The sequence below is a fragment of the Telmatherina bonti genome (assembly GCF_933228915.1).
Source record: "Telmatherina bonti genome assembly, chromosome: 15".
NCBI classification, from domain to species: domain Eukaryota; kingdom Metazoa; phylum Chordata; class Actinopteri; order Atheriniformes; family Telmatherinidae; genus Telmatherina; species Telmatherina bonti.
Window position 1 is genome coordinate 20,079,563 of NC_136613.1, and position 22,736 is coordinate 20,102,298.

At 38.2% G+C, this 22,736-nt stretch overlaps 2 protein-coding genes across 4 annotated transcripts; one reads left to right on the forward strand and one right to left on the reverse strand.

Annotated features, from left to right (window-relative positions):
* Positions 1 to 245: 245 nt before the first annotated feature.
* tlk1a (tousled-like kinase 1a) lies at positions 246 to 14,835 on the forward strand. Of its 3 annotated transcripts, none has more exons than XM_079254236.1 (22): positions 246 to 285; positions 5,385 to 5,506; positions 5,624 to 5,695; positions 7,086 to 7,124; positions 7,488 to 7,563; positions 7,666 to 7,709; positions 8,709 to 8,804; positions 8,898 to 8,984; positions 9,084 to 9,176; positions 9,640 to 9,750; positions 9,837 to 9,973; positions 10,395 to 10,583; positions 10,764 to 10,830; positions 11,182 to 11,279; positions 12,250 to 12,331; positions 12,414 to 12,505; positions 12,653 to 12,742; positions 12,835 to 13,004; positions 13,086 to 13,221; positions 13,508 to 13,619; positions 13,702 to 13,809; positions 13,912 to 14,835. In XM_079254236.1, the coding sequence occupies exons 2-22, from the start codon at positions 5,390 to 5,392 to the stop codon at positions 14,080 to 14,082; spliced, it is 2,187 nt and encodes a 728-aa protein (XP_079110362.1). In that variant the 5' UTR covers positions 246 to 285; positions 5,385 to 5,389; the 3' UTR covers positions 14,083 to 14,835. The 3 variants fall into 3 exon arrangements, with proteins under 3 accessions (XP_079110362.1, XP_079110363.1, XP_079110361.1); XM_079254237.1 differs by having other exon boundaries at positions 254 to 275; XM_079254235.1 differs by having other exon boundaries at positions 256 to 560.
* Positions 14,836 to 15,502: 667 nt separating this feature from the next.
* gorasp2 (golgi reassembly stacking protein 2) lies at positions 15,503 to 22,736 on the reverse strand (the record flags this gene model as incomplete). Its single annotated transcript, XM_079254693.1, has 10 exons — positions 15,503 to 15,726; positions 16,424 to 16,522; positions 16,608 to 16,691; positions 16,834 to 16,966; positions 17,063 to 17,195; positions 17,438 to 17,568; positions 17,645 to 17,731; positions 17,811 to 18,014; positions 18,107 to 18,187; positions 22,674 to 22,736. The coding sequence occupies 10 exons, from the start codon at positions 22,734 to 22,736 to the stop codon at positions 15,503 to 15,505; spliced, it is 1,239 nt and encodes a 412-aa protein (XP_079110819.1).

Below are 22,736 nucleotides of genomic sequence, written 5' to 3' on the forward strand. Positions count from 1 at the left end.
GACTACTTATTTGCACAAAATTAAGTTTGTTTAAATAAAGACTTCCCACATCATGTTTCCCAGTGCCTTTTTTCAGCGGTTTAAGGATGACACAGTTTATCTCTATAGTGAATATTGTTTCACCTATCAATCATGATTTGTCGTCTCGCAGACGTTCAGAAAAAAGAGAAAAGAATCGCCCTCGCGATAAGGATTTTGCACACGCCGCGTGACGTTTCACAGCAACCACTTGAAGACGGAGAGAGGTGGCCCCGGAGCCCGGACGCTGTGCGGAGGTGTGAATAGGTTTGTGCCCTAAAAACAACATAATTACCCAGTTTCACTCGGTGGCAGTCGGCGTACTCATTTACAGTCAAATGGTACCCTAGTAGGTTTATTTCCCGAGCCGGGTGTCAAAGTGGTTGTGTACGTTGCAGTAGTTAAACATAAAAAGTAGCTTGATGAGTATCCAAAGTAGTGGAAGTTTTGAGGGGACGCCATCTTTGGTCCCAGCTCTCCACGTCCCCAACACGGACTGTGCTTTCAGAAGCATACCACGGCAGGGGTGAAGGCCTAGGAAGGTATTGTAAAATATCTTAAAGCGCATATGTCTTTTGTACATGATCGTGTGGGTCATTTTGCGCAAAATGTAAAGAAATAGCCACAAATAACCGAGCAAATCTTGGTGTCAAAAGCAGCTTGCTAGCTAACAGTACTGTATCGCGTCAGCTCCAAAGTCCATTGAGCCCGTTTTGCTAGCTAGTAGCGCCAAAGACAGAACCGTCTTTTAGTACTCAGGCCAGTGCAATAACCTGAAGACAGATACGTGCACGATGGCGTTAAATATTTGCCAGAGCAGAAATGTTAGCGTTGCAATTGGGGTATCCTTCTAAAACCTTCTGCTGTTACGAAAGCAATCACTCATCGATGGTTGTAAAAACGAGTCAGTAAGTGCAAGTACAAAAAAAAAACCCAACCAGTTTCTGGAAATGGTTAATGTTTTATCATCGGATTCATAGCAAACCATTGCAAAGGTGTGCATCGGCATCCTTGGCAATTCATAGTGTGTTGATCCGAGTGTTTACATACCATCTGTGTTAACGGTGTGTGTGTGTGTGTGTGTGTGTGTGTGTGTGTGTGTGTGTGTGTGTGTGTGTGTAAATGATATAAGTTATTATCTTAACAGTACAGACGGATAGTGAAAATGGTCGTATCATGAGATTAAGTACATGATGAAAAACACTTTGTAATTTATTGTTTATAACGTATTGGGTGTTATTAGACTTGCTTAACCCTATTTCTTTATTCCAAGTTTGTAAAAGTGTGTAGGTGCTCCACAAATCTGTAGGGACACCAATGGGATAGAAGCTGTAAAGGCAGTACACCATGCTAACCAACAAGCAAACCAATGTAGTTGTCACTTATTAATCACGCCTCCTTGCCGGAGAGTGGGTATCACTTGATATTGCAGTGATGCAGGATTTAGCTCAGCTTTTGACACTGATGTGGCATCTCCCTTTCATTTATTATACAGCTATAACATGCACTGGTTGACAAGAAAGATGGCTGTCTACATCAGAATGTCACTTGTAATTAATGAATACTGGGATATTGTTTTTTTGCAGTTTCCCTTGTATATTTATACTGCTACCGAATGCCTTCTGGTTTATATACTGCACAAAACTTAAGAGATTTAACACCCTCCAAGTGTCTGCCATAAACAGGTGGTCACTGCTGAGCAGCATGGTTAAAAGGACATCCACAGCAAGAGTTGTAAGGGTTCAACCTCTTGCTCATGCAGGGGCTTTAAAATAGATAACAGCTATGCACTGAGGCCTTCACTTCTGAAACAGAAGAAAATCCTTAAGACACCCCACAAAGCCTCTGAGATGTATGTTTATGGGTCCCCATCAGTAAGATTAAAACTGCACAAAATATCAGCAAAAGAGAAGGTTTTAGGGCTATAGCTTCTTGTATAAGTTGGTTGAATGACTGAAGTAATTGGTTTTGTGAATAATGCATTTCTTATCTACAAGATAAATTCCCAATTCTGGTGAAGTTGAGATGTTGTGTGAAGCGTAAATTAAAACTGAGTAAATGGATTTGCAAATCAACTTTACCTTTAAATTCAACTGAATGCGCTACAAAGACAAGATACTTTATGTGCAAACTGATCAACTTTGTTTTTTGGAAATATGTACTAATTTGAATTTGATGTCTGTAACACATTTGAAAAAGCTTTGATAGGGTCATGTTTACCACCGTGTTACATCACCTTTCTTTTATCAACCCACATTAATCATCTGGCAACTGAGGGGAGTAATTATTGAAGCTTTTTGGATGGGATTCTTTCACATTCTTGCTTTATGTACAACTTGAATTGCTCAACAGTCTGGGGTCTCCATTGTTGTATTTTTCGCTTCATAATCCACCTCACATTTTTAGTTGGAGCTAGGTCTGGAGTTCAGGCAGACCAATCTAGTACCTACTTTCTTTTACAATGAAACCACACTGTTGCAATAAGTGCAGAATGTGACTTGGTGTTGTCTTGCTGAAAGAGACAGGTAAAGTAACTACCTGAAAAATATGAAGTTTAGATGGCAGCGTATGTTTCTCCAAAACCTGTATGTACCTTTCAGCATTAATACTGCCTTCACAGATGTGCAAGTTACCCATGCCAAGGGCACTAACACACATCCATACCATTAAACAGACTTTTGGACTTTGCACTGATTAAAATCTGGATAGTCTTTGGCCAGGAGGACATAACATCCATGATTTCCAAAAACAATTTGAAAGGTGGACTAGTCAGACCATAGCACATTTTTCCACTTTGCATCAACCCTTCCCAGATGACTTCAGGCCTATGGATTGTGGCATTTCTGGAAGTTATTGATATGGGTTTCGATTTACATCGTAGAGTTTTAACTTTCACATGTAGTCGTAGTGACAAACTGTGTTAAATGATAGTAGTTTTCTGAAGTGTTCCTCTGCCCACTTGGTGATATCTTTCACACAAAGATGTCGGTTTTTAATGCAGTGCAACGTGAGGATTGAAGGTCACGGGCACAAGACATGCTCACATTAGACTTTTGGCCTTGCTGCTTATGTGCAGAGATTTCTCCAGATTCTCTGGCTTTTCTGATTATACTATAAACTGTACATAATGAAATCCTCAAATTCCTGGCAATTGAACATTGAGAAATATTGATCTTAAACTGTTGGACTATTTGCTCACACAATTTGTAATAAAGTGGTGAATCTCACCTTAATCCTCATTTTGAATCACTGAGCCTTTTGGGGATGCTCCTCACCTGATGCTAATGAATCTTTTTACCCATGAAATGTTTCAAACTGGGTGTCTTTCGGCATTTGTCCACCTTCCCAGTCTTTGGTTGCCCATTTCCCAGTTTTTTTGGAATGTGTTGTGAGTATGAAATTGAAAGAGGGAATATTTGCAAATAAAAAAGGGATTAGTTTGAAAAATAAATATCTTGTCTTTGTTGTGTTTTATGAAATAAAGGATATGCAAATATTTGTATTTTATACAACGTCCCAACTACATTTAAATTGGAGGTTGCGCTACCACTGAATTTGTTGATTTTGGAAGTGAAAAGTGAAATCTTTTATTTATCTAAACCTGCTGGAAATAAAACATGTGTAACAGTTCTACATATGAACTGCTATTGTTTTATTTTGAAATCTTTTGATAGTTAATGGAAACTCTTTGTTTTCCTCTAGAATTGTGCAGCACAGCAGGCAGCATTGTTCTTACACGGTAGATTCTATGTACAATAACAAATTTGACTGGAAGAGAAACGCATGGTAGGGAAATTGATTTTCGGAGGAAGGTTTGGAAATTATTTCCTGCTTGTTTTATTTTAAGCACTTAAATGTCTGCTGTCATAGGTTTGTGACTTATGTGATTTAAAGGAGTCATCAGGAAAAGGCCATAGCAAAGAGGAATTGAGATTTCACAAAGCAAATTTAATCAGAAATGTTGCATTAAGGGATTTAATGATTATTTCATCAAAATGTTGACAATACCTGCTAATTACTTTTTAGTTGGAATAGTATTTAATGTATTAAGAAGTGTAGTTAATCATGAAAGTGTTAGACATGACTTCAGGAAACTATCAATATCAGTGGTTATCAGTTATTAAAATGGAAATGTTAACTGGTAAGGTAATGTTAATGGATAGCAGCGAGAGGATCATGAAATAGTGAAAGTGTTCAGACAAATGATAGAATATACAAGATGGCTGTGTGAGAAATCCCCCTGAAGAATAAGTTGCCATATGGGAACACTTTGGGGGTTTTTTGGCATTGAATTAAGTATTTTGGGATTGCAACAAACATAATGAACCACATTATTCTAGGTATGAATGAAAAATAATCAACCTAATGTTAGTGCTTCAGCTTAGGAAAGGGCAATAGCAAATTAGAAGTTCGATTGCAACTTTCATTACTAAGGTTTTGCATTTCTATTTATTCTGTGTTAAGAAGTTTTAGTCTTTGTTTCATCATCTGTTTTTTCTCCGTGTAATGTTTCCTGATGAACAGCTGCAGTGCATAGTTGTGTGTGCATAAATCACTATTAGCTGGAATCATATCTCTCTTTTGAGCTTTAGATGGGTTTAAACAAACTCCTCTCGTTGTGTGCAACATATTTCAGTCATTGCTTTAAATTGGCCAAGTAACTCTACAGTAGGGGTGTGTGTTTTTTTTTTTTTTTTTTTTTTTTTTTTTTTTAATGAGTTTTTTCTTTTTTTTTCCCCAAAAACATTGGTCGTCATTTAAGGCTATATGCTTTATATCTAGTTTGTAGTATTTTTAAAATACATTTGGTGCATTTTCCTCATTTTATTGGATTAAAAATTCCCATTGTAGGCTTGGACATTGTGCCAGGACTCCACAGCTTTTCAAAATGGTTGTCTCATTAAAGCGCAGGTTTAGTGTGGAGGCACCTCTGAGTCTGCAGCAACACTGAGGCCCATGGAGCTCCTGTATCATTCCCTCAGGAGTACAGCATTCAGCATTGCCTATTAATTGAACCATTCCTTTTACACTGTCATGATACTGAAGTTTGTGGCACAGAAGTATGTTAGATCTGATGTTGGATTTAACATTTTATTTGTTTGTTTTTAAAACAGAAATAAACCAAATGAAAACTTGGCTTATATCAGCTATGGGATGTATGAATTTGCAATGGAGTGAAGAACTGGCATAATTTTGGCATTTGTCTATATTCTAGTAGTATCTGTCAGGGTTTATGTCACATGACTGTGTACTTAATCTCACTGCTACTGTCTGTCATCTGCTCTCGACCTAACATCCCAAAGTCTTCAATTAAGTGGATCTGTGAATAACTGAGACATGCTGTGAATTGTTGCTAATTCACCCAGGCACCATGGAGGAGCTGCACAGCCTGGACCCCCGGAGACAGGAGCTGTTGGAAGCACGTTTTATGGGTGGGGTCAGTGGCAGCACGGGGGGCAGCACTTGCAGCACAAGTGGGGGAACCAAAGTAAGTCATGGTTGGTTGATGATAATAAAGACAGTTTGATTATATTCTGGTGTCGTTTCGATTAAAAAAAAAAAAAAAAAAAAAAAAATACGGTCTTCTTTTTTTCATCTTCTCCAGGGATTGACCAATAATGAATGTTCAAACCACAGTTTCGGAAGTCTGGGGTCCTTAAGTGACAAAGAGTCCGAGGTAAAAAATTTTTTCCCTTTTGAAATCTACTAACATTGATTTTTAAATGTCAAAGAGGGCTGTTAATACCAAGTATTTAAGAGCAGGTGCTTTCACACATGATGCTTTGGGTTCTGTACTCTACTTCTGACCCCATTCATGTTTGTTCTTTAAAACGCAATAACATATACGTTCTGTGCAGAGATGAATCTGCACGGAAATTAAAGTAGTGACATCTTGGGGCATGAATCTTTGACGAAAACCTTGACATGTCTTGTCAGAGTGAATTGGCTTGGTGTTTTTTTGTGTGTCTGTGTCATGAAGTCTTTTAATTTCAATCTGATATATATAGAAGGCACATCTTGTTGAGAGTGCAGAGGCAGCTTATGTGGTGATAAGCAAAACTGGTTTGCTCATGAATGCTTCCACACACGTAGCTGGGATCTCAGAACTGGTCACTGTAACAAACAGTGCTGCACTCACTCAGCTGATTCTGCAATGTCATTTTGATGAAAGGATACAGCCATGTGGGGCTGACTTTGCTCTGTTAGGGATTTGTGAATTAGGAGGAGGTGGGTTCCCAAGAATGTTTTCATTTTTGCTGAGACAGTGCAACCAGTGAGGCCTTTAGTCTGAATTTTCCCGTCAGGCTGTCAGTTTGCCCAATCTTGGCTTGAAGTAGACCTGGAAATGGTCGCTGTACTTCTTGATGCATCTAAATTCTTCAAACTTTGATCTCACCTTTACAATATTATGAACACACATCCTCTAAGCTGATGCAACAACACCAACCCACATCCATCCATTAACAATATCTGTTTTAACATGAATTTCATATGTGTAACTGAGATACAGGCTTAATGAACATGGTATAAATCCCTGTCGACATCTGCTGAGCAGCAAACGGGACATCTGTAACACTACTTATATTTCTGTAAACTCAGAAATGGTTTCAGTCACCTGAATTTTGTCATTTAGAAAGCATTTATGATTTTGATAGGCTGTTTGGGCCCATCTCTTTATTTTACACTCATTCATTGCAAGCTGTCATTTGCCATGTAACTGTAAGAGCTCATCTGAGGTTTTGTGCCCAGAATTTGATGAGTTCAATGCACCTTCAACCATTGAACTTTCTTCCTGACAATAGAGCAAGACCTGCTAGTAATTATCAAGCTATTTAGATCGTGAGATATTAGATTAGTTATTTCCTTTTTTTTTTTTTAAACTTAGTGTCTATCACAGTTTCTGTACTCATTGTATGCTTTTTGGCACTTAACTATATTGTATTGTGTAAAATATTGTCAATAGAATGCATTTGCTAAAGTATTAAGTATCTTATAAAGAGAATGTAGTTGTTCCAGCCAAATCTTTTATGGTTCATCCTCATATCTTTTCTTTTCTTGCTTGATAGGGGTCAGATGCGAAAAGAGGCAGTTCTCCTGCTTATTCGGTGTGTATGTGTTTTATAAAGTAGTTTTATTTCTGTAACAGCTGTTGCTGTTTTGGCTTTTGTCTCGGATTAACACTTTTATCTTGCAGTCTGCAGTGATCCTGTGGAGTTAAGAAATAATGTTTAAAAATGATAGGATTGATTATTTCTGAAAGTAAAACAGCAGTAAAGAGAAATCAAAGTATAATCTTCATAATCACTCATTAACTTGGATCTTGATCAGTTTAGATCTTGATCTGAATTATTCTAACTACAAATGCTTGCGCAGTGGCTCAACTCATAATGATACATCAAAATGGCTTTTCTGTGTTATAATTATGTTATAAAATCCTATTTTTTAACAAAACAAATAATCTATCGCAGACTCCAGAGAAGAAACAGTCTGAAACAACCAGAGGTAGAAAAAGAAAACCTGACATTCAGTCAGAAAGCAGCCAAGGTAACTTAGCTTTTATTAATCTGGTTAAATTGTTTTTTAAATCCTGTATTTCCTCATTATACTTTCATGAATCCTAAACTCTCCCCTCTTTTCTATTGACAGGAAAATCAGCTGTGCGAGGACCCAAAATAAGTGATTATTTTGATGTAAGTTTTTGGTTTCTTGTCATATGCAGAAGGGTTAAAGTTAATTGCTCTGTTCACACTGCAGTTATTTTTCTCCTCATATGTGACTCTCATCTGCTTTTTTTTTTCTTAAATGATGGTCTTAATGGCACAGATCCTTTTTTCTTTTTAAATCCGATTCAGGCCATTTTCATCTATGGTCCTAAACTGGATACATATCCAGTCTGTGCTGAAGCAAACTCGGTCTCAATGTTCATGTCACATTTAATCCGACTTTGACATCACAGAAATACACTTTACAATTCTGCGCCAGTGGAAGGGGAACCTGGCAATTATATCACAGCGGATAAAGTTGATGCAGCTAGTTATTGAAAACAAAGTGAAGTTTTGGACTTACTTAGTATTTGGAGTGACAATTCTGTCCAAACCAAACTTGAGGATTCATGTTTGGCCTGTGTTTGAGTGTATTTGAAAACTGTCCGAGCGAGTACACAGATGCAAAGTCCTGCAGTGGGTCATTTACCCGACAGGCTACCTGCAACAATGCTGTTTTGCAGGGAAAAATGACATAAATTAAATTTCACGGGGATGAGTGGAGATTGACCAGTGGAGGTAGGTTGTGACTCGTTGGAGAGATTTTTGTCCTTCTTTCACCATTTATCGTAAAGCCATATAAGAGTATTCCAAACTTTGTGCTTACTGCAAGAATGTTCTCGCCATCTCAACATCCAGAGCAGCCGGCTGCTGGTTATGTGACTCGGCCACAGAGAACACAGCTGACACTTGTTGGACAAATTAATATAAGCCCTAAGTGACAAAATAACAAACTTCCATCCAGAAGAATATTGCACCCCCCCCAGCTGTACCCATATCCCAAACTGGACAGAATTTAGCAGACTATCCTGGTGTGAATGCATCCTAAGTTTCCTGTTTAATCAGTTAAAAAAGAAGGGACTGAGGAAGGTCAGCTCTTACCAGATGTGGGACAGTAATTACACTTGTCCTGTCTTCGTCCTGCAGTTCCAGGGGGGAAATGGGTCCAGTCCTGTCAGAGGTCTCCCTCCAGTGCTCCGCTCACCCCAGAACTCACATTCCCACTCTGCTCAGGGCACTGCTGTATGTTTTTGCCAAAACTTAGGATCAAAATGACCTTTTGTTGCTCCACTTAATGTTGCCCAACTCTAAAATAAACAACTTTTTCTTTTGCAGGTTAGACAAAATAGTTCATCTCCTACTAATCTGTCTTTTGGGGACCTAATGGCGCATCCAAAGCAGTTAGCTGTCAAATTTGTTCAGGTGAGGGGGTCGACTTCTTTTTGTGAGCACTTAAATCAAGCTTGAAAATCATGAGATTGTTTTTAACCATGTGGCTTTTCTTGTTTTTTACCACTGTAGACTGACCTTACAGTATTAAAATTGGCTGCCCTTGAAAGCACTAAGAATCTAGACCTGGAGAAAAAAGAGGGCAGGATAGATGACTTGCTAAGGGTAAGAATTGGTCTTTTAGTTTATGTACCTTGCAACACTGGTCAATGTTAGTAATAGTAGTGGTTACAATATGAAGTGATTTTTTTTTATTTAACCCTTGTGTATGTAGCCTGCAAAGATAAATGGATTTTGAACATTGGTTACCCGACAGTTTAACCCATTGGCTTCCAAAGATGGCTTTTGACAATTTTTGGAGTTTCTGTATATGGAAAGCCAATTTGGCTGTGCATGCCTCAAAATGCTCCCCGAGCGAGCACCTAGCATGTTGTGAATGTGCACGAAGTGTACACCCCAAAGATGCCACGACGCACGTTACCAATCCAAACCCCACATTCCATAGTCCCGACAGATGCTCCAAAATGCATTGAGCTCTCTGCTGCAAAACTATTACAATCATTGGCAGCCAATGAGTTAACGAAGTGTAAATTAATTATGATGTAATGTTTATCTTTCTGCTTCCTAGGCAAACTGTGATCTCAGGAGGCAGATAGATGAGCAACAAAAATTACTTGAAAAGTACAAGGAACGCTTGAATAAATGCATCAGCATGAGCAAGAAGTTGCTTATGGAGAAGGTAAACTTGCTTTGATGTTCCTTTTCATTGTTATTATATGCATACTATTAAATCGTAATGCAGAGCAATAATTCTCTTTTGTTTAGAGCACGCAAGAAAAGCAGGCCTGTCGGGAGAAGAGCATGCAGGATAGACTACGTTTAGGCCATTTCACAACTGTGAGACACGGGGCCTCATTCACAGAGCAGTGGACTGATGGCTATGCCTTCCAAAACCTTGTCAAGTGGGTGTTTTTTATTCTTAGATTATGCCTTGTTTATTTATTAATGTACTTTCCTTTGTGTCTGATTTAATTATTTTTAGGGTTGAGAGAAGTTTATTTTTAGTTAAGATAAGCCAAGGTGTAGACCACCAGTCAAAGAATGTTTTTATTTATTTCCCCACATCCCTTTGGATCGAACGTGCAGTGTAACAGAAGGACAAGCTATGGAGTTGTGTAAATATTAGTGTAACTTGATGAAGCCTCTAGCCACAACCCAAACCTGGAGTTTGTCAAGCTGCAGATAAAACATGAAATAATCTCATTGGCTACAACACAACAAAAACAAATGCAATATCCAGAATTTGTGTTGCAGATGATCGTCTTGAGGCTTGAATTTGAAAATGCAGATACCCTAAATGTCTCATCTTATTTCCATTGGCAGACAACAAGAGTGGATAAACCAACAGAGAGAAGACATTGAGAGGCAAAGAAAACTTCTTGCCAAGAGGAAACCTCCATCCTCCAGCAACTCCCAAGCACCAACCACAAACTCTGAGCCAAAGCAACGCAAAACCAAGGCAGTGAATGGAGCAGAGAATGATCCCTTTCTAAAACCCAGCCTACCTCAATTGTAAGTTCGGGCGTGTGATTATTAAAATGGCACTTCTGTTGGTCAAGATGCTTTATTCAGGTTTTTATTAGACTGTATTCCCTTCTATATTGAGTTGAAAAGCACATTTTAACACCATGGGATAGTAATCTGTGATCTTTATTTGCTTCCCCCCATATTTATTTCTCTTCCTTTGGTTAGGCTGACACTAGCAGAGTACCACGAGCAGGAAGAGATTTTTAAACTGCGACTTGGACATCTGAAGAAGGTTTGTTTACCTCGTTCAGTATCTAACCAAAACTTTTATACATTTTATTTATAATTTCAGGTACACACAACTTTCATGTATAGATTTATTCACAAATTTAACCCAAAAAATAAGCTTCTTCTTTAACAATAAATTATTAAAATTGTATGCCAGATGATAGTTGTATATTTTGTTTTTTGATAAATATACATCACAGGATGCTCCTCACAAGTCAGTCTTTAATATTTAATTTCAAAGTAGTTATTTGTGGTGGGGACCTGGGGGGGTTGTGGTGATGAACTTGTCTGAGTAGTCTGTACTCTAAAGTTTCTTTTGTGCACATGTGTGTTTATATGCTTGAATCATTTATAGGAAGAAGCTGAGATCCAGGCAGAGCTGGAGCGCCTGGAGAGAGTGCGCAACCTTCACATTCGGGAGCTGAAGAGAATAAATAATGAAGACAGTTCCCAGTGAGTCGTCAAGTTCTTTGACAGATACTGCTTTGACGTTTCAGCTTCATATATTGATAAATACGCAAGACCAGTATTATCATTCTTTCAACTAAGGCTACGTTCAAAATGCAAATCTTAATGCTCAAATTAGAGTTTTGTGTTTTTGGTTTTTTTTGGTTTCTTTTTTTGGCGTAGTTGGTCACATCATTTCAGTGCAACCAGCAAATGCGGAAGCGTGAACGATATGTGGCCCTAAAGTGGCACAAATGATGCCGCACTGCTTGGATGACGTAGATAAGGATGCTTCATGTTTATTAATTTGGAAATACTTGCACACTTGGAATAAACATAACTAATCCCCATTGATCAAAGAAATAAATAGACTGAGAAAAGGGAGAGCACAAAAGTTAACAGTGGCCTTTTCTGCAGAGTCCTGTGTACAGACACTGCAGCTGAGTGGGTCCAGTTTTACCAACTCACACCCATCAAAACCTGTTAAGATGATTACCAAACTCCACATTATCCACAGATATCTATGAAATCTGGACCTAACCCAGTAATGTTTAATCCCAGATCCAAGTGATTATGTTATCATTGTTTTTGTTTACAATAGAAAAAAAAAATCAGCGCAGTAAATGTATTTTGAAAATTTGATGTTTGTTTCACTTCTGTGGCACCAAAGTCGAATGAAATGCAGCATGACCATTCAGACTGAAGCCACTTCAACACAGATCAGATATGTATTGGACTTAAGACCACATTAAAAAAATGGCCTGGGATCTGTGCCATTCGCACTGGCATTTAAAAAAAAAAAAAAAAAAAAAATCTGATGCGAGTTATATATATGGGTAAAATAAAATTGGGCTGCAGTGTGAACCGAGCAAATAGCACTGTTCCTGTTGACTTCATTTTTGGCCAAACTGCAATTCTGATTATGAAGATTTTTATCGTTGACACTTTGTAAATTTGTTTCATTCCATCTCTACAGATTTAAAGATCACCCAACGCTGAATGAACGATATCTGCTTCTACACCTTTTAGGGAGAGGGGGCTTTAGTGAAGTTTACAAGGCAAGTTATTTAATGTCAGAAGATGACAGCATCATTTGTTGTGGTTTACACTGAGAACCAAACTTCACCATGTCTTGTACAGGCTTTTGACTTGATTGAGCAACGATATGCTGCGGTGAAAATCCACCAACTTAACAAGAACTGGAGAGAGGAGAAAAAGGAGAACTATCATAAGTATGGAGTTCATGTGGAAATTTACCTGTCACCAACACAAATTCATACAAATGTTATGCGATATCAACAAGTGATGCATTTACCATAGCTGCTCTATCTTTCATCTTTGCCTGCTTTCAACAATATATTTCTCATTTATTTCAACAGGCATGCATGTCGAGAATACAGAATACACAAGGAGCTGGACCATCCAAGGATTGTAAAACTTTATGACTACTTCTCACTGGACACAGACACGTTAGTCACTTGATCTTGATTCATTTGTGCCATTTCATTTCTTTTATTATACATGGGCCAAGATTCTTACAAAACATCTGTGTGTTCACCAGGTTTTGCACCGTTATGGAGTACTGCGACGGCAATGATTTAGATTTCTACTTGAAACAGCATAAGCTAATGTCTGAGAAAGAGGCACGCTCTATCGTCATGCAGATTGTGAATGCACTAAAATACCTAAATGAAATCAAACCCCCCATCATCCATTATGACCTTAAACCAGGTAAACGCTTCAGACAATCAATGACTCTTCACACATGACTACCATTTCATCATTAATTTAAAGCTTATTGTTACTTTTTAGGTAATATCTTGTTGGTGGATGGCACAGCTTGTGGCGAAATCAAAATCACAGACTTTGGTCTTTCTAAAATAATGGATGACGACAACTACGGCGTAGATGGGATGGACCTGACATCGCAGGGTGCAGGAACCTATTGGTAAGATGGAAATGCTCTTCTTACAGAACACGCATCACACAGAGATTTTAGTCAAATAATAAAGAATAAAATAGCAATACAACACTATAATACACACCTTTCCTAAGTTTAGCAGATTCCCTGGCCTAGACCATGTGGTGTCAGATTTAATGTACCTTGAGGTAGTTTGACATACTGATATTAAATTAATCAGAGTTCCTGTTTTTATTGTAAGTTTACTTTCCCTGCTTGAAATGAATGTGTGCAACTGTCCAACTGGCATTTTTTATTGTGATCCTGATTGCAGGTACTTGCCCCCTGAATGTTTTGTGGTTGGTAAAGAACCTCCAAAAATCTCCAATAAGGTGGATGTGTGGTCAGTGGGTGTCATTTTTTTCCAGTGTCTGTATGGAAGGAAGGTAAAGAGGATATGGTTTGTTAAATGATTTTTGTTTTGATCCTAATTAATGCCTGGATATAAAATGGGGCTCTGTTTTTCAGCCTTTTGGCCACAACCAGTCACAGCAGGACATTCTGCAAGAGAATACTATACTGAAAGCTACCGAGGTCCAGTTTCCTGTTAAACCTGTAGCCAGTAATGAAGCAAAGGTAAGAACTTGCGAGACTCTGGTTCAGAAAAAAGTAGTTTGCTTGCTTTGCAGGTAAAAGTCTATACCAATTGCACGACTAACACTTTTTGTGAACCTTTAGGCTTTCATTAGACGGTGTCTGGCGTACAGGAAAGAGGACCGGATTGACGTTCACCAGCTGGGAAGTGACCCATACTTGCTTCCTCACATTAGAAGATCAAGCTCCTCTGGAAATCTGCAGATGAGTGCCGCCAGCTCTGGACCAGCCTCCTCCAGTATCATCTCATATTGACAATTTTGAGGAGTAACAAGAGGCCAATAGACAACTGCTGTTGTTCCTGTGGATCTCCTCAGAGGCTTGGACTTGAGTGGAGGAACAGTCAGCAACAGAAGGAGCAGGACAGGGGCGGGGAGGGTGGCTCTGATACCAGGCTTCTTCTCGTTTACCAAGGCTTGATCAATGGATGGAAAGCGAAGGGATGATTTAAAGGACATGGCTAAATGGATTGTTTTAGGGTCCGACAAAAGCACTGAAACTGATTTTGAACCTTGAAGAAAATGTGACTGGACACTGTTGGAACGTTGCAGATGAAAGAAGCCTTACGGGGCTGAAGGGAAACGTGGCAACCTGCCATTTAGGTTAAATAACATGGTCCTGCCAGGATGCAAATTATTCAGCTGCTAGAAGTTAATTTACTGTGAGGAGAAGACTGTCATTGTTAAGTAGAACTTCAGATTTCACTCTTGATTTGGATAATTGTTCTGTTTTTCACAATGTTAGGCTTTAATTTGAGTTACTTAGCCATGAGAATGTAATGTGTAGCATAAAAGTGGCATCTAGTGTCATGTAGGTTGGAGCAGCATACTTACATATGTTTAATGCACAAAGTAACCAAATGTAGAAAGATGATAAATGTATGAAACCCTATGCAGGAATAATAATTAACAGAAATTGGAAACTGTATATGCTGTATAGGTGAATTTTCAAATTTTGAGCTTCAGCAGTAATGTGTACAAAGAGTTAAAATTTTCCCATTTAAAACTAGTTTTCTGGAGTGGTTTAATTGTGTTTGCACTTACTTAAGGGCTGTATGTTCCACTTTGGCTATATAAAGAGTGAATAATAAATGCCAGGACCCCCCCCCCCATGCCCTTCATCCTCATCACCCCAATTCAGTGGACATTTTAGTCATTACTTAATACTGTACTTGTTCAAATTAGTGTTTGAGACTGTACTGGCACCAGCTGGCTTTGTTTGATACTGCATTTAACCCAGAATACAATTTGAAGCACAACAAATTATAAGGTTAATGCAAAGAAAACATGTGCAATGACAAACGTACACTAGACCGTTTCTTTCCCCTTAAAAGAAAACTTGCAACATGACTTTCTATTTTCTTAGGATCTTTTTTAGTAAATTTACTCTCCAGATGAAATGATACTGACATAGATTTTTGAAGTCTTCCACATTATAAAACCAATTTTGGTAAAAGTTACAAAATATCTCTGTCATTTATGTGGTATTTTACTTTAGTAGATAAACAGCAGAAAAGGTGAGAATAAGATGGCTTTGTTGCACTTCAGCATACCAGCGGCATACATTCAGCATCCACCTTTAGGTCATAGACTTTAGGTCATTCGCAGAAAATCGTCCTGTAAAACAGGAACGTATGAGGATTTTTGATGGTGTTATTTTTAGGTGATGCTTTGTGCTAAGAGGAGTCGACAGACATTGTGATATTTGATTCAGAGGTGGACGCTGATGATGGACTGAGGGTTTTTGTAAGTGAACTGTTCATCTGGATGGTGGAAGAGGGAGCTGAGGCATTGTGTCCAGCGGTCAGGTCTGCAGGAGTCATGGTGGGTGAAAGCACAAAGTCAGACGGAGGCAGCGTTGCATTCGGGGCTGCACCCGGCAGAGGAAGAGGTGAAAGACCTGCAGAGTACAAAAAAAAAAAAAAAAAATCTTAAAACTCACTAGGTTTATATTAGAAGCCTCGCTTGAATTTTAGCCACCTTCAAATGTTAATTGGTGATTGCAAGATGTTTTACAGGGCTTATTTTCCCCCTTTGCCTTTAAAGGATTATTAGTGTGTAAGGGCAGTCTTAAATCCATGGTAATGTTCTATATGAACACGTTCTACATCACTTCAATTAAGCCCTGTTCTTGCTCACACGAGTGTTGGTCCCACTGCTGTAGCTCCATAAGAAAAAGTATTTTACACTTTAGGTTTGGTCATATCACAAGTGGACAACTAATACAGTTAAAGTGGCATTTATGAATATGTGATTTGTAGCTGAATGAACTGGCTGGTGGAAGTAGACCAAAGTCTCCCTGCTTTTTTTTTTCTTTTTTTCAAGAGGAAAAGAAGAAGCTGCATATGGACACCAAATCCTTGCATAAAAACTTAACTTTCACAAAGTAGTGAGCCAACAGTGAGGAAATTGTAGGGAATGAGTGCATAAAATTCAACAAATTCACAGTTTAAAAATCCCAGAAAACCAAAACTGTGCAGTTCTAAATGTGTATATATATATATATATATATATATATATATATATATATATATATATATATATATATATATATATATAATGTAAATGTATACATACTGTGGAGAAAAAAGCCATACCTGCATATTGTAGCCCAACTCCATGTGGGTGTACATTACCCACATCTGACAAGGTGGAGTTGGGAAAGATGTGAAGACTTCCAGGTAAAGGTATTAGGCCTGGACAACAACAATAATCAAAGTGAATTCAAAAGTAATTTATATTTCATTTACTGTATAGCTATAAATTAAAAATAGTTTGAACCTGGTACTGTTGAAGCAGGGTTGACAGCCAGTGGAGCACTCTGCGGGGGGGTTATTTGGTTCAGCAGTGGGACAATGGGAGCACCTGGAATATCAGTTATATAACATCAGCTTCTTTAAAACTGGACAAATGTGAGTTTGTCATGATCTTTAACTCACTGATATGTTACTTTACCTTCTTATAACCTCAAACATTAAATGTTAAAAAGTGAAAGAAAGCAGTGTACCTGTTGGGAAAGTGCTCAAAACAGCTGTTGGGCCAGAGCTCACTGATAAGCTGCTGAGAGACTGCTCTAACCCAGCTGAAGCAGACGTTGACACAACAACTGGAATTGTTGGAATGACAGCAGAGAGGGGAACCTGGTAACCAAAGTTATCTCTAAATGTTAAAATTTGAAAACAAGATTAATCAAACTATTTTTTTTTCTAGACTGGTTAGTCATAAAAATGCAGTACCTCTGTGAAGCCATCTTTAGGTGTGGAACCATCTTCATTGTCAGTCTGTGCGGGGAAGCTGATCTTCTCGCCCTTTTTAAAAGGCAGCGTTGGTATCCTGTGCAGGTAGCCAAAGCCAATCCCACATCCTAGACTGTAGAAACAGTAATACAAAAATGCAGTACAGTGGCTGTATCAACACACTAGTTTAAAACCTTGCTTTGCAAAGAGAATATTGCCACCCCAAAACAAATATCTCTATTTCACATTGAAGTGGCCAGGAAATGTTGAGGTTTTATACCACTGTACTACATGCCTTAAACTATATTATCTGTATATTCACAGCTGCTAATTGACATTTAACTGAAATAAATGTTCTGTTAATGAGTAACATACCTGCCTTCTCCACCCCAGTCAGGGTTTGGAGTGATGACCACCTCGCGGCAGTTGTCTGTGTCCGTGTTGTAAACATACAGTTTCAGCTCCTTCCTTTCATGCGTTTCAATAAGGGAAAAAAGATCTTCGCTCTGTTGAAAGACCAAACAGCAGGTTAGCAGGCTCCTAATTTCATCTTACCTCCAGTCAAGCCCGCAAAGAAAGTACCTCATTCATAGCAGTGTCAGCTCCTATAATGTAGTCAACGTAAGCCTTCAAACCAGCCTGAGCTGCTGGAGAGTTTGGCTCCACTTCCTGAACTCAAAAACAATACGAAATATTAGGACATTCAAATAAGTCAAAAAGAAAGCCACCATCTGGCTTGCACACTCACCAAGACATGCCAAACATTTTCATTAACTCCTTCGAAGCTGCAGAAGCGGATACTGACACCCAGAAGCCCCTGACCACCCCACATGTTGCTGGGAGTCACGGTGGTCTCTCTCACAACGAGTGTTTTGCTATTGTACAGCAGCATCTTGATGGGTCTCTGCACGTTCATTTTCAGCAGCTCTTTGAGAGTATCATTGTCCCTGTTCTTTAAAATATATATATATATTTACATCAGTTAGTAATAATTATTGATGCTGCATGAAACCTAAAGCAGGATGTTTAATTTATGACACTTACCAGTCTCGTGTCACAAACAGAGATGATAAAATCAAAGAATGGCTCCAGTCCTGCTTGGTGGCCTGGTGAAGTCTCTTGTACCTGCAACGTTATGGCAACAGAGGATCACTCGGCCCATCCAGTAATACCAGAAAACTAAAGCAGAGAGGTAAAAAATTAACCCTGACATCTGCCTGGGTGAAATATTGAATAGTGGTTTCAACCGGCTTTAAATCGAACACAGTTATGTGTCTGAATCCATCAAGTTAATTTACATTTAAAAATATTAGATGACAAGCTGTAAGATGAATATATTATTTATCCCAGAACAAAAACAATTTATACCAGTAGCAAAATGTTTTCCTCAATGATTCTTGGGTGATATGTACAGGTCTTAATCAGTATAATGTCATTATTAGACATAACCCCTGTGATACATTGCTGGAGATACACCCAGACACAGTTTAAATGTTGCCAAACACCTGACATTGACAACTGTTTAAAACTAACCTGTGTATTTATCTATAGTATATCTATTCCGTCTGCGGTTTGGCCTTGGTCTTAACAGATAAATTGTGTTTAAATACTAAAATATTTCAGACAGTTTGACGGTCAGAACCAAGAAAATGACTAAAAACAATATCACTTTAAAAAGGTTAACAGAAAGAAAAAAAGAAAATAAAGGGGGATTTATCCAAGTCAATCACATTTTCAGACATTCACTTGCCTGTTAAGACTTAGTTTTGAATAAAGTAATCGGCAAAAGAAAACTCTAAAACCTTAGCGTTTTGTGAGAAAAAAAAATGTCAATAAAACAGCCTCAGCCTCTGGTCAATACCCTTCAGCTTTTTTGTAAACTAGTACTTTAATCTTTTATCGCTCTGTGTGGAATTTGCGTTTCTCCCTGTGAATGAGTTGGTTCTTTCTGGGTTTTCCAGCTTCCTCCCACGTTCCAAAGACACACGTTACCGTAGGTTAAATGGTGTCTGTGAACTTCAGTCAGCAGTCTCAGAGGCAAACATCATGGGAAGCACACAGAAGAGGCAAACAACTGGACATATAGTTGTCAACCTTTATTTTCCATACTCAAAGAACCAACCCGACTGATTAAAACTGCCTGCTTATATAACCAAGCTTAACTGGACCATACCATTCCCCCAGGTTCCCAAAACAGCTATATACACAGAAAACACAAAGATATTTACATTAACATTTTAACAGAAACTATACATATATTTACATAGCTCTAACCACCCCAACAATCATACTTAAATTATCCAGCCCCTGATTAACCCCACTCTAAAAATCCATTCTCCACAAAATCCCCCTTCATTTACTCCACTGCTTCAGTTCCCTCTCCCCGGAACCATTAAAAGGCGCCTGAACACATGTGGTGTCTTTTCTCCATTACTCAGTCCTAGAAGTAGAGACAATCAGAGGTAAGTAAAACATCGGTTTCTTGCACATCCTTCAGGAACCTTAAATCTACCGGTACTTTACCCATTACTCCAGTCTTATCTTTACAGGGAAGCCTAATATGGATGACTCCAGGTTTCTTCACACAAACACCATGAACCAATAAAACAATACAATAAACTCTGTGTACTCATTTTACTACTTGTCTTACCAGTATAAAACATATTAAACCAATTTAACCAGTTACCCAAATGTTTGCTGTCGTTAATCCATAAACCACAGTAGAGTCACAACATCTCATTGTGACAGTGTCCCTTAGGTTAAGCTGTCCCTAGCAGTAAGTGTAAACATGAATGTATGGTTGACTCTCTGTGTTGGCTCTGTGATGGACTGGCGTCTTGTCCAAGGTGTACCCTGTCCCTTGCTCTCGATGCTATCTGGGATAGGCTCCAGTTTTCCCACAACCCTTAATTGGACTAAACAGTTAAGAAGATGGATGGATGGATGAATGGATGTTATGAAAATGTCTTGAATATAATGTGTCACGCCAGGCTTATATGAATAAAAATGTAACAAAATGAAAAGTTAATGACAAAAAATAAAATCTACAATTATAAACTGTTTTGCTATAACTATATTATAATTATTTAAATAACTTATGTTTAGGGGCTGCACGGTGGCGCAGTGGTTAGCACTGTGGCCTCACAGCAAGGAGGTCACTGGTTCAATCCTTGGCTGGTTTGGTCAGTGGCCTTTCTGTATGGAGTTTGCATGTTCTCCCCGTGTATGCGTGGGTTCTCTCCAGGTACTCCAGCTTCCTCCCACCATCCAAAGACATGCATGATAGGTTAATTGGTCACTCTAAATTGCCCCTAGGAGTGAGTGTGAGCATGAGTGTGGTTGTTCGTCTCTCTGTGTGGCCCTGCGATGGACTGGCGAGCTGTCCAGGGTGTACCCTGCCTGTCGCCCAAAGCCGGCTGGGATAGGCTCCAGCTTCCCCGCGACCCTGAATTGGAATAAGCGGTTCGGAAAATGAATGAATGAATGAACTTATGTTTAATTCTGTATCTACTTGATGTGGGCCCACAAACATGGCCACATTTGTGCCACCATTTTTCCAATAGTGTCCCTGAATGGACAAACAACTTGAAAGCTCTGTTTGAGCTTTAACACTGCACAGCCAAACTTGTTTTATAAGCAATAAAGTACCATTTGGGATAAGTAACCACTAAGAGTGGACATGCTCACATTCTTTTCTTCGCAACGCTGCTTTCGTTTGTTTTCTCAAGATAAGATCAATTATCCTGCTATTATGAGAAAATGGTCCTTGTTATCATAGAATAACAAGAAAATAAACATGTTATCTTGAGTTAATGGAAAAAAAAATTGCCTAGCACTGTATGTAAAAGAACACGTACATAATTTAGAAATTTAGAAATTTTGAATTTAAAATTTTAGTTTTAAAAACAACAAAGTACACATACATAATTTTGAAGCAGTTATCTGTTCCTGAGGCCACTGGATTCATCACAGATAAAAAAAAAAAACATGTTTCTGTCTGGAAGAATTTTGGCCACTGATGGCCACCATTCATTAACAATTGGTTTGCATTTAAAGCAATTTTAATGCCCATCTTTACCATTAGATGCCAGTCATTCTCACAAATTGCTTCTTTAAATAATGCGTTCAGCAAGTCTGTCTTATCTAGACCCGGTGAAAGAATTTACAGTGATAAATACTATTAATATCTAAAAGTCTAATTTTATCCAAGTAGGAAAAACATGTCCAGACAATTAGATGAAGAGACCAGAGTATAAACAGGTTTAGAAAAAACTGGTCTGAAGAACAAACAGTAAGAGACTAAAAGTTTTCAAGGTGTGTCCCTGAAAAACTTACAATTTATAATCTTGGCGCTACTTCAGTAATGCCTCTTTATGTATTTTTTCCCCCCTGTTTATTATAAAAAGACAGAAACATGCCATTTTCAGTCATTCTTACTGGTACTAAGATGGTACGTGACATACTGTAAATCCTTTTTCTTAGAAGCATGCCTGATTTGTCATAAACCATGCGTAACCAGTTGTACAGCTTTGTGGAGTGGCGTTTCATTGTTCCTCAACAGCCAAACTTAAATGTGGAGAGTTTTTAACAGACATCCTTTTAGATTAAATCGTTTGCAAAGCTTAAAGAATAAAATGTAAGTAAACAATATATATATATATATATATATATATATATATATATATATATATATATATATATATATATATATAATGATAATTTAAACAAGGTTAATGTACAGAATTATGATTACTCACCAAGTTTAAATTTATAAATGTTTACATTAAGGAAAAGCTTGTCTTTTAACTGGTGATTTCCTTGAACTTTGCACATGTTTAACTGGGAAAAACAAATCAAATTTCTGGAATAGGACCAAACTATAATTTAAAAAATTGCATTTGCTTTGACCAAGCCCATTATTGTACCTCAAAACTTTATATATATATATATATATATATATATATATATATATATATATACATATATCTTTAATAGAGTCCATATTAGCACCTGTACTACTGAATTTACATTTCAATTCATTATTTAGCTGTTACAATGTTTGTTTAGGGAGATGTGGTATAGGCTGCTCCAGAGCACAGATTCATTTATGGGCGTCGACGTCACTGTTGTCTAAATTACCCAGTAGCTACACCGGTTATTCTGCCATCATGTAGGTGAGAGTTTTCAGCTGAAAGCTGTCACACAGCAGGGAGATCTGTTGATGATTTTACCAGTGGCATTTACAGATAAAATAATGTAGAATGGGTTATTCCGATGCGAACAGTTCACATGACATTAAAGGATGGGTGACACAGTGTAGGACAGAAGTGAACCTGCAACACGCCGCTGCTTTGTGCGGTGCAAATTATCCAGATTTATTTAGCTAGCTGTGGTAATGTGGCAAGCACACCTGCTTGTATGACCTCTCTTTTGAGTTCTTATATATATATATAAATAAAAATAATAATAATAATAATAAGCACAGGACGAGACTGCAAATATTTAACTAGATGCAGTCCCCCTTTTCCTAGAAACACGACTTAGGTGAGGAGATTGAATGAGTCGCTGGAGATGAAACAAGCTCGCGCAGCGACATCATAGCCGTTCTTACCCTGAGGACGTGGTAGCCTTCAGTCCCTCCACCTGGTATTTCGACGCTCTGAGAGACTCCCAT